Here is a 13,387-nt window from a genome sequence, read left to right as displayed (position 1 = left end):
AGCTAAGGAGTCTGGCATTCATTTAGGAGGCCTTGTGTGACCGACTTCATTGCCTCGCTTTTTTTTTTTCTTTTTTTTTTTTTTAAATCATTACCAGGCTGGTGGCACAGTGGTTAAGACTTCGCGCTCCCAATGCAGGGGGCCCGAGTTCGATCCCTGGTCAGGGAACTAGATCCCACATACATGCTGCAACTAAGAGTTCCCGTGCCACAACTAAAAAGCCCACATGCCGCAACTAAGGAGCCCGTGAGCCACAACTAAGGAGCCCACGTGCTGCAACTAAGACCTGGTGCAACCAAATAAATTTAAAAAAAAAATCATTACCAGGCTAAACTTTCACGTGGGAAGTAATCCAGTAAAAGTGAACAGGCCTGAGTAGTAAAGTCAAACCACCTTTCAAATGACATGTATTTTCATGTAATAGGAAAAAGTATGCAAATTAGACCTTAATAAATTTTGAAAAAATATTGACTACCTACCTAAGATCTTTAAGAGGCATGCTAAACTGTGGCCTTCTAGCAATAACAGTCTCTCTTAGGAACAGCCTAGAAACCTAAGGAAGTGACAGGGATTGGCACCTTGTTACAAATGCCTCTGGTCAGGCTTGGTAAGAGGATCAAAGAACACCTTTCTCCACAACATGAATATATCCTCCTGCCCACCCCTTTTTATCCTTAGGACAAGCACTAAGGAAAGTCAAGGCAGTATCATACCGCCCCTTTTAAATCAGACTGAACAACTGTCCTGGAGCCAAAATCCTACACATGCAGGGTCCAGATGACACAGCAACCAACCTTTTCAACCTCTGACTCAAACCAAGAGTGAGCAGAAAAAAAAAGGAACACCTATTTTTCTCCGGACCCCTAAAGAAAGACCATAATTAACTACTCTGTCACCTTGGTCCCATCTCATGCATGTGAGCTTATTGACAAGATGGTGTGTTGGGAGACTAGAAGCCTCAGAAACTCCTTATCCTTCCTGGGTGTAAATATAAAGAATCTCATGGGGGTCTCCAAGTTAAGGACTGGTCAGGTCAGAAGGAAACTCTATGTCGGGAAACAACAAAGCTTATGGAAATATTACCATCCACAGCCTAAGATCACAGTGAGTGGTCTACATAAAAGATTATTGACTTCAACCCTGAATATGTTCTCCTTGGTTATGGCCATGTACCTCTGTGAAGCAAAGGAGAGCCAGATCTTGGGTTTTCCCACAACTTCTCAAACATCATGGCTAGGCCAGAAAATACTGATTTATCTTGAGAGCAGGGTAAAGAGCATGTCCCAGGTAAAATGTGGCAGGTAAAAACAGAAAGTGGGCGATGAAGCCACCTTCCGGAGCAAAGTCACAGCAGCACGAAAAGCAGATGCTCACTTCCCAGGGTCTGCAGGTTGGAGTTCCCAAGCTAAGTTTCAGCGCGGCAGCTTTAAATGCCGCTGCCTGTCTTTTTTTTTTTTTTTTTTTGCCTGTCTTTCTTAAGGAGAAAGTGTTGTCAAAGGTCTTGAAAGATATGTTGTTTAAGTGGTGACCTTTCAAATAGTATCCCCTAAGAGCTGCCCACAGGGATGATGCACACGCTCCAGAGGACTTTGCCTAATCTTCCTTTCAGCTGGGACCTCACTGCCAAGTGGGAAAGCAGGAATATAATCAGCTCAAAGTAAACAGATTACCAGGCCCAAAGTCTCTGCAGTACAGGTCCTAAATTTTAAAGTTTAGGGTCTGAAAGATCCAGAGGAATCATAAGCATCTGGCCCAGCCACCCTGGTGTCTTAGTGAACAGGAATGCAAAGAAAATGGCAACTACGGAGGAAACTGGTCAGGCAGGTTTCTCAAAGCAAAGTAAACAACAGCACGTCAGCACTACAGCCTCAAAGGCAAGTAGCTGCTTCCATGTGCTCACCTAGTAGTGTGCCCACCTCTTTGCCTGTGGCCCCAGCCATCTGTCTGGCCTGGGAGGCTCTGCCTGTCCCCTTGCGCCATCAGCAGCTCCTCTGAGGCCCAACCCAAGTCCCACCCTTCTCTGTGACCCTGCCCACTCCAAATTTCCTTCTTCCAAATTCATACTACGTATTTAGCAGTGATCTTTCTTTATATTTTCTGTTTATTGCTATTTAACTCTTGCAGTTTTCTAATCTTTCATATTATATCCCTTTGGGGAAAGCCCTTTGAGGACTGAGGCCACGTATGATGCTCGTGAATGGTGGATGAGACCAAGCTGGGGCAGGGAGCACAGAACACCCTCCCAGTTACTATCCTGCAGTGTCCTTCCACTGTATATCCCTCCCATACCAGTTGGGAGACATTGATTTCTTCCTTTGGTCAGTGTTATGGGCTGAATGTTTGGGTTCCCCCCTCCCAAGTTCATTTGTTGAAGCCCTAACCCCCAATGTAATGGTAATTGGAGGTGGGGCCTTTGGGAGGCAATTAGGTTTAGATTAGGTCATGAGGGAGGGCCCCTCATCCTAACATCAGTCCTTTACGAGAAGAGGAAGAGACAGAGAGACCTGTCTCTCCTCAGAACACACCCAGGAAAGGCCACATGAGGACACAGAAAGAAGGTGGTCATCTACAAGCCAGGAAGCGGGGAGGGGGCTCACCATAACCTGAATTTGCCAGCGCCTAGAACTTGGACTTCCCAGCCTCCAGAACTGTGAGGAATAAATGTCTATTGTTCAAGCCACTCAGCCTATAGTATTTTGTTACAGCAGCCCAAGCTGCCTGAGACAGAAAGTACCAGATAAAGGGCACATATTACTTAAAAATTCAGCAGCCCCTCCCTTGCCTGGTCCATCTAAAGGATGCACAGAGAGCTATAAAGCAGCAGTCATTCATCAGCCCTTGACCTTAGTGCGAGAGTTAAAATTTCTAGCAGCTCCTGAAGAGCAACTCAAAAGTCCAAACTTGAGTACTCAGGTAGACAGACACAAGGTGGGTCATCACAGGAGGAGCAAGTGCAGCTGGCAGCAGGTCAGGAGCCCCTTGCACACCTTGAAGAAGGGAACATGGAGAACAGGGGAGGGCACTCTTCTCCTTAGTCTACCTCAGAGTCTCAGGCCTTAGAGAGCAATTATGAAGTTAGAGGGGCATTCACAGACCCACAATGTGTGAATATTCGGGGTTCACAGCACCTGTTGGATCAGCTGAGGGGATTACAAGTCCAGGACTGGTGTCTGTATATGATCTAGCAACAGGCAGTTCCAGAATCACTGATACAGGAAACTGTCCCATCCTCTGGTAGCCCTGAACACTACATAAATTGTGGTTGCTTTTTAAGATGCGGATTATCATCACTCCCAAATTCTGTCAGATAGTGAAGCCTGCCAATATTACCTCGTTGGCATCTTAATCCACTACTGAAACTCACTAATGAGCAAGACAAAGTTGGGCTCCCCCGGGCACCACCCTGGGCTAAGCACAGAGCAGTGTACAATTAATGTCTGCTTGTTAAGAAGAAGGAGCATCTTCCAGCCTTCTTTGATGACCAAGCCAATATTTCTGACATTTTTTTTTTTTGACATTGTTTCTTGAATCAGGACTACAGATGGGGCATGATTTCCTTCCTAGAGTGGGAAGAAAACTGGGATGGCAGATGGCCAGCCAGAAGGCCAGGACTCCCAAAATGCCTGATGCTGTCCTGTAACTGCAAAGAATATAGCCAGGCTAGCCGGAACAGACTTTCAAAAGCTATTTCTACAAATGTACTATCAAGCCTCTTGGCAAGCTTTGGAGGATAAGGTCTTTTGTTCATTCATGAAATAAATAAATAAACTAAATTAAATACAAGTGTAGAACTTGGAGGTCTCTGGAACTCTAACCTACCCTGTGTCTTTTTACTACCTTCACATCAGAATGGCCTGAGTTAAACATCTAATCACCCTGACCCTGAGCAAAAGGCTCAAGAGAGGCATATTTTGTGGACTTTTCTAGTGTGGAAGGCAAATTAACCAGCAGAGCAAAGGCCCTAGACTGGGCAGAAAGAGGGGCTCTGTTCACCCTGCCTATACTATTTAAGAGATGTTTCTATAGTATGGTGAAGGGTCGGGAAGGCCTTTCCATTAAGTCACTAGTGACTTTAAAACCAAGTTTCATTGTCCAAACACTGTTATCTTTCCTTCTTCCTCCTGCTCCCCACTCCACAAATCCCATCCCCCCTGTGGTTAGTGCGGCTGCAGCTCCCTAAGGCTTCACCTGCTACAGCCTCGGTGCAGCTGCAAGAGGGTGTTATTTGCTTCAAAACAGCTTTGCAACCCCATGCACACCAGAGGAGGACAGAGATTCAGGGTAAGGGAAGGGAGGAGGAGCATGTCAGAAGGGGAAACAACAGCAAAAACAGAATTAGAGGTGAAATCCCACTGTGAAGGGTTCCTTCACTTTAACCACCTGCTGCGCAGTATCTTCTGTGTGGATGGCAAGCTGCTGGAGGGCGGGAACCACGTCTACCGCTTCCTTGAATGTACCGCCACAACCACGCCCAATTTCTCAGGCCCGTGCTTTACTGCTTTCCACGCAGCAGGAACTAAAGTAAGTGTAATGTTCAGTTGTTCGAGTGAAACAGAAATAAATGTCTATTGTGACAAACAAGTGGTCATTCCTAAGCATTATGACTGCTTGTTAAAAACATACATTTCCCCAAACCTGGTGAATCTAAATCGATAGAAGAGGAGCCTGGGAATCTGTACTTTTACTAGCATGCCAGCTGATTCCTATCAGCAAGTTTGGGAAATGATGAGAGAGCCACACTCTAGTCAGAACCAGGTTCAAATTCCAGTTTTGGAACTTCTTAGCTGTCTAACTGGAATCTGTTTTCTCACCTGAAAAATAAGAATAATAATGCCTACTTTGTAGCATTATTAAAAGGATTTTAAAAGCAATTTAAAGAGAATGTTTAAATGTTTGTTCCCCTAAATGTTTGTTTAAAATGTTTATTTGTTCCCCTTCATCCTGAAGACACTGGGAACTACTAAAAGCCTCTGCGCAGATCTTTAGCTTCAACCCGCTCTGCAACACTCAGACACATGGTTGCCCAGCCTCTTCGGTAACACCTCCGGTGACAAAGAATCAAATTTACTATCTCCAGAAGCAGTTCATTCCACTTTCAGACAGTTTTAATCACGAGCTCTTTCTTCCTTATGTTGAGTTGAGATCTGCCTTGGGTGACAGAACAAATCTAATCCCTTTTCCACATGATAGGGTGACGCAATTAATTTAGATAAGGAAAGTAAGGAGGAGGAGTAGGTGTGGGGGTCCATTTGGAACACACTGCTTGTTTGAGGCACTGGGAGGGCAGCTCCAGTCACGTGTGCAACAAGTGGTTGATATGTGGGTCTGGAGTTCAGTAGAGATCAGAGTTGTCATTTACACGACAGGATTTGAAGCTGTGAACATAAATGACATTGCCATTTATGGGGCAGAGCTAATGAAACGTATTGAGGAATGGTCAGCAAGGTAGAAAGAGAGCCTTTAAAGAAGAAAGCCGGTAATTCGTGGAAACAAATGTGACGAGGTCAGACCAATGGCAGAGAATCAGCGAACCAGTCACTACTGACAGAGTTGGGCTTCTGCCCCTCTGGAGCCTTCCAGAGTTGCTTGGAACCATACCACCATGCTGATAAGCAGATGTACACTTCCTTTCCTACTGAAAGAGAGGCAATTTGAAGAAATAGCAGCAGCAAGTACAGACGACTGCAATATTTCCCAGCCTGGATGCTAAGACCAGTTTCTCCAAATAAGGCTCCCATGCTCCTATCTTTGGCGGAAACACTGCCCAGTACAGTCCCTCCTGGAGATTGATCACAGTAAAGAACCCTATTTTCCTCTGTTTAATCCTGCATTTGCCCAACTTACTGAACCACTGATTTTTCACACAATACTTAACATCTTGAGGAGCTAGTGTTTCCTGGCACATAATGTGGCAAATGTGGTGAGCAGAAGAAGAGAAACAAGACAATAGTTTAAGGGACTATTGGTATCAAGGGAATTTTTTTCTTTCCTTTTTAAGAATGGAAGAACCTTGAATATACTTAAATGCTGAACAAAAGGAAGCTACTGCAGAGTAAAAAAAAGGCCAAAAACAGGCACAAAAAGCAATAGAGCGAGCCAGGCTTCAGGCTTTGGTAGAGGGTTAGCTTAGCGAAATACCTCAGCTCGCTAATCTAGCCATAAAATATTATTTCCCTTGATGAACTCTAGTGATTACAAATGTTCACTATTCTAAACCATATTTACTTTCCTCTGAGGATACAGATGTTATCTACATAAGGTTAAGGGCAGATGATATAAACTGTATAAACTGATTCACTAGAAAGAGTGCAGTCTCCACCCTCCTCCCCAGAGGTAGACGGAATGTGTCCCTTGCCAGGACCAGAGAAGGGTGTTCCAGGTCTTCCAGGTTGAGAGCTGATGCCCCACTCCCCCTGCCCAGGCAGGGAGAGCTCTAGCACAGGATAGGCGGAGAGGGGAAATTTAGAAATAAAGCTCTCCAAAGAAACTGTCTTGCCTAAAGATCAGCTTCCCACACACACTGGAGTGCCACATCTGCGGGGGCTGGAAGCACGAGAATGGAAGAGTCCTGACCAAGTCACATAAGTATTACCCTTTTGCGGGAGGCGACAGCATATTTCTGAGTCCCCCCATTGGCACCCCAGTGTCTAGGCTGCAGATCCAGAGCAAGGGCTTAGGGACAGAAAACAGGAGACTGAAAAGATCACCAGTGACTAGTCCAGCCTTCCTCCTGCTCTCCTCTCTTCACAGCAAATGTGAAGAAAGCTGCTCTCAACACAGAGGGAGTCGAGCTGAGGGTTCATTTTAGAAAAGAACCATGAAGGGTTCTAGTGGGCTTGAGGCTCAAATCTGGGCTCCCTTGGCTCTTCTCCCTGCAGGAGGGTCAGGAACTAGCAACTGAGGAAAAAGAAAATCAAGCACCGAGAGAAAAACTGCAATTAGCATTTATATCGGTTGGCTATTGGCTATCGTCATCTCAAACCCCAAGGACAGAGTAGATGTCACGTTGCCAGGCAACTAGCAACTGTAGCCTCCCCTCCCCCACCCCCTAGCTGGTTTCAGAGACCACTAGAAAAAGTTTAACCCAAGAGTCTGATACAAGCATTAAACACACACACACACACACACACACACACACACACGGCTCAGAGGAGTAATCCTACGACCTCTTTCTCTGAGGATTTTACCCTTGGAGAGGTACAATGTACTTGCCCCAGACTGTTGGAGTTTTGCCAAGAAGCCCAAGCAGGAAGAAGGAAACTATCCCTAATTCTAGGAGGAGTCCATAGTGTTCATTTAGCAATCCAACTCTCTAAGAGGTTTGTACTTTGACCTGACAAAGTATTATAATGTGCCTCAAGGGTCAGAAGCTCAGCCTTGGACAGTATCTCAGAACAGCTTTCAGCAGCAATACACTCAATGCTATATATCCGTTCCACCCACCCTTCCTGTGGAAGATACACCATCCCATCCCATGTCCCATGATTCAGATACAGCAGACCAGTGCACAGGGAGTGAGGGAACACACACACACACACAAAAAAAAAAAAAAAACCAGAAAGCAGCAACCTGTCAGTTCTTTGGTTTCTTAAAAGAGACCCTGTACCAGAACACAGTGATAGCTGATATGCTCAGATACAAATTCTGATGTCTATTATGCATATGTGGAAGGGGGGAATGCCAAGTTTCCCCTCAAATCACAGATTGCAAGCAAAGTACTTTGAACATTTGAGTGCTCTCTGAATGCTGACTAGCAACAATCACCCAACAGTCTTTTACAATTAGAGCAAACTGAAAATTTCCCATACTGAGTCATTCAGGAGCAAAAAGGAAGAAGCCAGCTCACAAAAGGGAGGAGATACTGACCATAAAGTACACAACCTGAGCATACAGTGCAAAGTGTTGTTTTAGTACTGGGAGTACACACTCCCTACCCCACTAGTTAAACAAGAAGGGCTGGGTTGGCACGGAGCTCCCCCCGTGCAGCACAAGGCCTGGTGCTCAGAGGTGAGACTTACCTGACATACAAGGACCTCTTCTCACTCGTTCGCAGGGACCCAGACCCAGAGCTCATACTGCTGTTCATCATTTGTTCTCGCAAGTCATGTATCTTCGATTCAAAGCGACTGTATTCTGTCAGAGAGACAAGGGAAAGGACAAGAAAAGAATGAACCCAAGGAGCTGCACCAAGCCTGTGTGCCAGCGGCCAAAGAGCCAGGAGGACCCTTGGCTTCAAAGCAGCCAGAGCCAGCCCAGTCAATCTTTGCTTTGATAAGCAGAGTACCTCCTCCACGCACAGAAAGATTTCTCTCCACCCCCAGACTAGTAGAATGAAAGAACACACCTGAAAAAGGAGTAACATTTGGACATATCAAATGGAAAAAAGCTCACTGATCCTTAAAAAAAAATAACAACTGGAAAGAGGTTCCAGTGCAGCCTTCATTAATCTTTAGAGCAGGCACTAAGGCCCAAGGAGAGCAGATGGGAAAAGAGACTTTCCCGAAAAGTGGATTGCAGAGAACAGATGGCCCTGAGGTGCAGGGTGGTGGGGCAGGGAAGGACCTGAGGCCATTATATCACTGTTAGGCAAAGAAGATGATCTGTTTCTAGATGACTTTTTTTTTGAGGGGGGACGTTGGAATGCAGTACAAAGGTAAAAACAAACCTCACAATCAGAAGAGAAGATCACAAAGCTCTCCTGAATTATTTCCCTTCTAACAAACAGGGTCTTTGGCTTCAGTAACAATTGAACATTACAATAGAAATTCTCCCAAACCCAGAAGTCTGCTGACATCTCTCTCCTCCAAAACCATCTAGTCAGGGGGGTCATAAGTCCATGCCCAACTTTGTAGCCCACTGACACCATTACAACAGTCTGAAAAAGCCTCATCATTCTGGAAAGGTGACTACAGGTTTATACCCAATTTAAGAAAACCTGACATAGGAAAATTAACTCTATCCATACAATTATTATAAAAGGCTTTTTACAGGGCTACTTTGCTGTGACACTCTCCTAGCACATTTTAAATATGATATTCACATTTACCACAAACACACACACACACCACACATTTTTCAGGTCTATAATTGCCAGTCTATAATTGCCACATAAAATGGGATATATCTAAGGCACAGACTGTGAAAACGGTAGAAAACAGGCATACTTCATTATGACAAGCTGATTTTAAAGGAAGTCACAATTTATCCTGGGGGTTGAAGGCTGGGGAACTGCTTTAAAAAACAAACACATTTCCAGGAAAAAAGAATTCCACAAAAGCATTTTCATGCACCACAGAGGGCTGGCAAGAAGCATCCCCATCTAGTGTGCATGACTCTACAGGCAGAAAACAAAACACCTGTTCTAACACCTGACACTCCCCTTCCCTCAGCAAAGCAACCTGACCTTCAGCTGGGTTTAAAGGGAAACAGTAAAAAGCCTAAACAGGAGGGAATAGAGTTCTAACTCATACAAATATCCTCTTCTCAACAAAGTTTCTTTTTGTTCACTCTGGTACCAACGAAGCCAACTGGTTAATAAACTCATGTGCTCTTTCATTCATCACGCACTGGTGTTATGGTGATTTGTCCTCATTACTTACTCCTGTCCCTGAAATCCTGCAGGAAGCAGTTAAGTCACTGACTCACCCATTAAATGTTGGGGAAAGAAAAAAAGAGAGACAGCAGCTGGACAATGTCCCTATTCTGAGGGTTACAAGGCAACACATCAATATCAATGAGGCTTCCCAATCTAAAGGTAGAAGGTGGTGACCGATCTGTCATGGCAGCCCTGGACAGCCCAAGCGCACAGCAGCAGGGCTATCTACCTCTAGAGCTGCCCAGGCGCAGGTCCCGCCCCAAGGCTCAGCCCTCCAGCCCAGCCCTCTCCAGTTGGCTCCTTTCTGGCCCTCCTCCCCACTCACCGGCTAAAAGGAGACTGGGTGAGACAAAGAGATTTCTGACCAAGCAACCATCTCTTGAGCAAGATAAGTAAAAGGCAGAAATATGCATTGAACACAGAAAAAAAAAAGAAAAAAGAAAACCCACCACCCAATCTATCCTTAAGCCATTTTCCCCCTCTCCCAACTTGTTTATATATTCTCTTCTTTGGAATTGGCTTGCCCACTGAACTCCAACTTAGCAGCCGGTCATGGTAGTTGCTTAGTAACTACATTTCTTAAAAAACCCTTTAAAAACAACCACCAAACCACCATTTCCTCAAAGCTCCTAATCCAAGGTTGATAACGCTGGGCCAGAGGGCCCACTTAAAATAGACTATAGCAAGAGAACAAGGCTATTGCTTTATGGAAGCCACTTTCTGTTTTCTACGCGCTACTAAGCTTTCAAGTCTATTAAATAGTGTTTTATTCACTTTTCCCTCATTCAGATGATCCCCTTAGAGTTCTAGCTGCTCATCGGTCTCTGCCTTTTATTTGTAGTTATCTAATGTCCAGTAGGCACAAAGTAGGCTCTGAATAAATGATTGTTGGGTAAACGAGGAGCAGATTAAAAAACTCTGCCCAAGTCGATGCTTCTGTTCTCAAACTAATAAAACTAATGGTTTATTTAACTGATGGCTGCCAGCTTCACTGAGGGCTTGGAAAAGTAGTTAAGAAGTATTCCCATTTGCTTTTGTTCCCAAGGTTAATTGTTGGGAGCAATTGGAGTATATGTTTTTTAAACACCTTTTTCAGATGTTAATAACCCACAGTGGGCATGTGATTAACAAACTTTGTTTATAACAAAGAAAAAATAATTCTAACAAAAAGCTGTTTAGAATAGTCTTTAGATAGTACCTCATCTTAATATTAGAGGCCTCATTTTCCAAGGACAAAAGCTTCACCTAAAAAGCATCTGAATTCTAAGACCTCACAATTTGCCAAGGTCCCTCTTTTCCCCTTCCACTCATAACAAAGCCGTTGCTGGAAGGCATCTCCTAGGCCTAAGTCTTTGCCTAAGAAGCCCACCAGACCAGCCTCTATAATTCAAAAGGCCTACTTCAAACAGGTTATTTTAAAGAAACAACACTTATCACTAAAATCTCAAGTCTACTAAACTGTGTTATATTCACTTTTTTCCCATTCATATGAACCCAACCATTTGTGATCCACAAAGATATCCACGGTGAGTCAGTCATTGCTCCCTCATTCTCTTTACTAATCACAGAGAGAAAAGGGGGTGGGGGTGGGGGACAATCAGGCATCATTCCCCCAAACAGGATTTCTCACTGACCATCTGGGGTGCCTCTGAAAGATCAGGATTTGGGACCCTACCCCCTGATACACTGACTCAGAACCTACTGAGTGGGCCCAGGAATCTGTATTTTTAACAAGCATCAAGGTAATTCTGATGCCAAATAAAATTTGAAACTGCTGGTCTTGATTACAAAATTGAGTTTTGTTTTATTTTGTTTTGTTAGTTCAGGGAAAAGATAAGGTAAGTATCCTGCAGCCTGTCTCAAAAGGAAGTTAGGACAAGAGGGTTGGAAAGCTCTCCAAAAAAAAAAAAAAATTGGCAATACAACTGCAAATTCCACGGGAAAGGAAAGTGCTAAAGAAGCCTCTGTCCAATATATACACTACCAAACGTAAAATAGATAGCTAGTGGGAAGCAGCCGCATAGCACAGGGAGATCAGCTCGGTGCTTTGTGACCACCTAGAGGGGTAGGATAGGGAGGGTGGGAGGGAGGGAGACGCCAAGAGGGAAGAGATATGGGGACATATGTATATGTATAACTGATTCACTTTGTTATAAAGCAGAAACTAACACACCATTGTAAAGCAATTATACTCCAATAAAGATGTTTAAAAAAAAAAAGAAAAAGAAAAAAAAGAAGCCTCTGTCCAATGTGCCTGCAAAGAAAGCTAATGAGTTTACACTTTTTTAAATTATAAAAGTAGCACATGATTTTTTAAAATCTTTAACTGTTTTCTTTGGACATTCCTGTATCATTTCCCCATCCCACTACCCAGAAGTAACCAGTTAGGATTTTTAGTATGTATCCTTCCAGACTTACTTCCATGTATATATCGTTTATATACATACACTCACAACTCACATAGATTCACATGCTTTTTTCATTCTCTGATATATAATGGAAACCTATTCATGTCAGTACACAGTGATCTACCTCGTCCTTTATAATAGCTGCACAGTACTGCATATTATGGACAGACCATAATTTATTCAGTCATATCCCAACAGACATACATTTAAATTGTTTATAATTTTTTTATATTACAATCAATGCTGCACTGTATATTTGTATGAGCATTTCGATAGCATAGATTCCTAGAAGTGAAAATGCAGGGTCAAATTACATGCACATGAAAAAATTTGATTGGCACTACCAAACTGAACCCCAATATTCTGAAACCTTCATGACTGGAAGTGAGGATAAACTGCTAGTCTAAAGCTTCCAGCAGCTCTTCTGTTCCTGAAGAAGTAGAGGCAGAATTTACCTTTAAGGACAGATTGATCTTTTTGTTTGGGGGAAAAAACTCTAATAAGCCTTTTGGTTATGAAAAAGTAAAGCCAAGACTGCATTCTGGAATAGACAAAGAGGAACCTCAAATGTTCTCTCTGCATAATCACAGAAAAGGTCCTCCTGTGGGTGGAGATGCTGATTCAAAGGGCTTGTCCTAACACCTATATGATACTTTATCTACCTCTAGAAACATCTACCTCTAGACTTGACCACTCTGCCTCCCCCTACTTAGTAATTTCATGCCAAACCTCCCTGGTACAGTAAATGACAGCCCCCTTCCTCCTGTGCACAACCAGTGTTTCCTCCTGCGCACAACCAGCGTTTCCTCAGTGTTTTGCTGATGTTCTTCCTAACTGCTTCCTCAATCCATCTCCTTCTTTCTAACTTCCATTGTCATTGCCTTTTCCTTTTCTCATGATTATTTTTATCTCTTGCCTGGATTTAGGTCACACTGTGTTATCTCTTCTCTGGACCACTGCTGTATTGCTCTAGCTGGTAGTCTGCCCCCAGGATCTCCAAACTCCAATCCAGCTTAAGATTCTATTTGAAAAGCCTTCCTAAAACGCCAACTTGTAGCCCTCTGTCCGGGTATCTATAATAACTCAACAGCAACTAAAGAACTTTAATATCTCAACTAAAATTTCAAAGACTGCTAAAACCATCATCCTGTCACTCTCAGCCGATCTATCCCATGTCTCATTAGACAGATCCTCTTTTGATCTAACCTGCCTGGAACTCCTGAACACAATTTGTTCATTCCTACCTATTATTCCCTTGTCCTGAAATTTTCCTCCCTGCCTGACACTGAACATCCTTTATGTCCTTCACCACCCAGAAGTTTTACTCATTCATTTATTTATTCAAATATTAACTAAATGTCTACAGTGTGCCAGGCATTATGAG

The 13,387-nt window shown here is 43.7% G+C and overlaps 1 protein-coding gene across 14 annotated transcripts in view; it reads right to left on the bottom strand.

Annotated features, from left to right (window-relative positions):
- The window catches only part of DLG3 (discs large MAGUK scaffold protein 3), a 63,631-nt gene that overhangs the window by 16,763 nt on the left and 33,481 nt on the right, over positions 1–13,387 (bottom strand). For all 14 annotated transcript variants that reach the window (XM_082376591.1, XM_082376590.1, XM_082376580.1 and 11 more), the window contains one exon: positions 8,019–8,133. In XM_082376591.1, the coding sequence (XP_082232717.1) occupies positions 8,019–8,133 (115 nt within the window). The remainder of the gene's footprint in view (positions 1–8,018; positions 8,134–13,387) is intronic.

The sequence above is a fragment of the Balaenoptera borealis genome (assembly GCF_965194805.1).
Source record: "Balaenoptera borealis genome assembly, chromosome: X".
Classification (NCBI taxonomy): Eukaryota; Metazoa; Chordata; class Mammalia; order Artiodactyla; family Balaenopteridae; genus Balaenoptera; species Balaenoptera borealis.
Note: the sequence above shows the minus strand (reverse complement) of the source record. Positions and strands in the feature narration are given on the sequence as shown.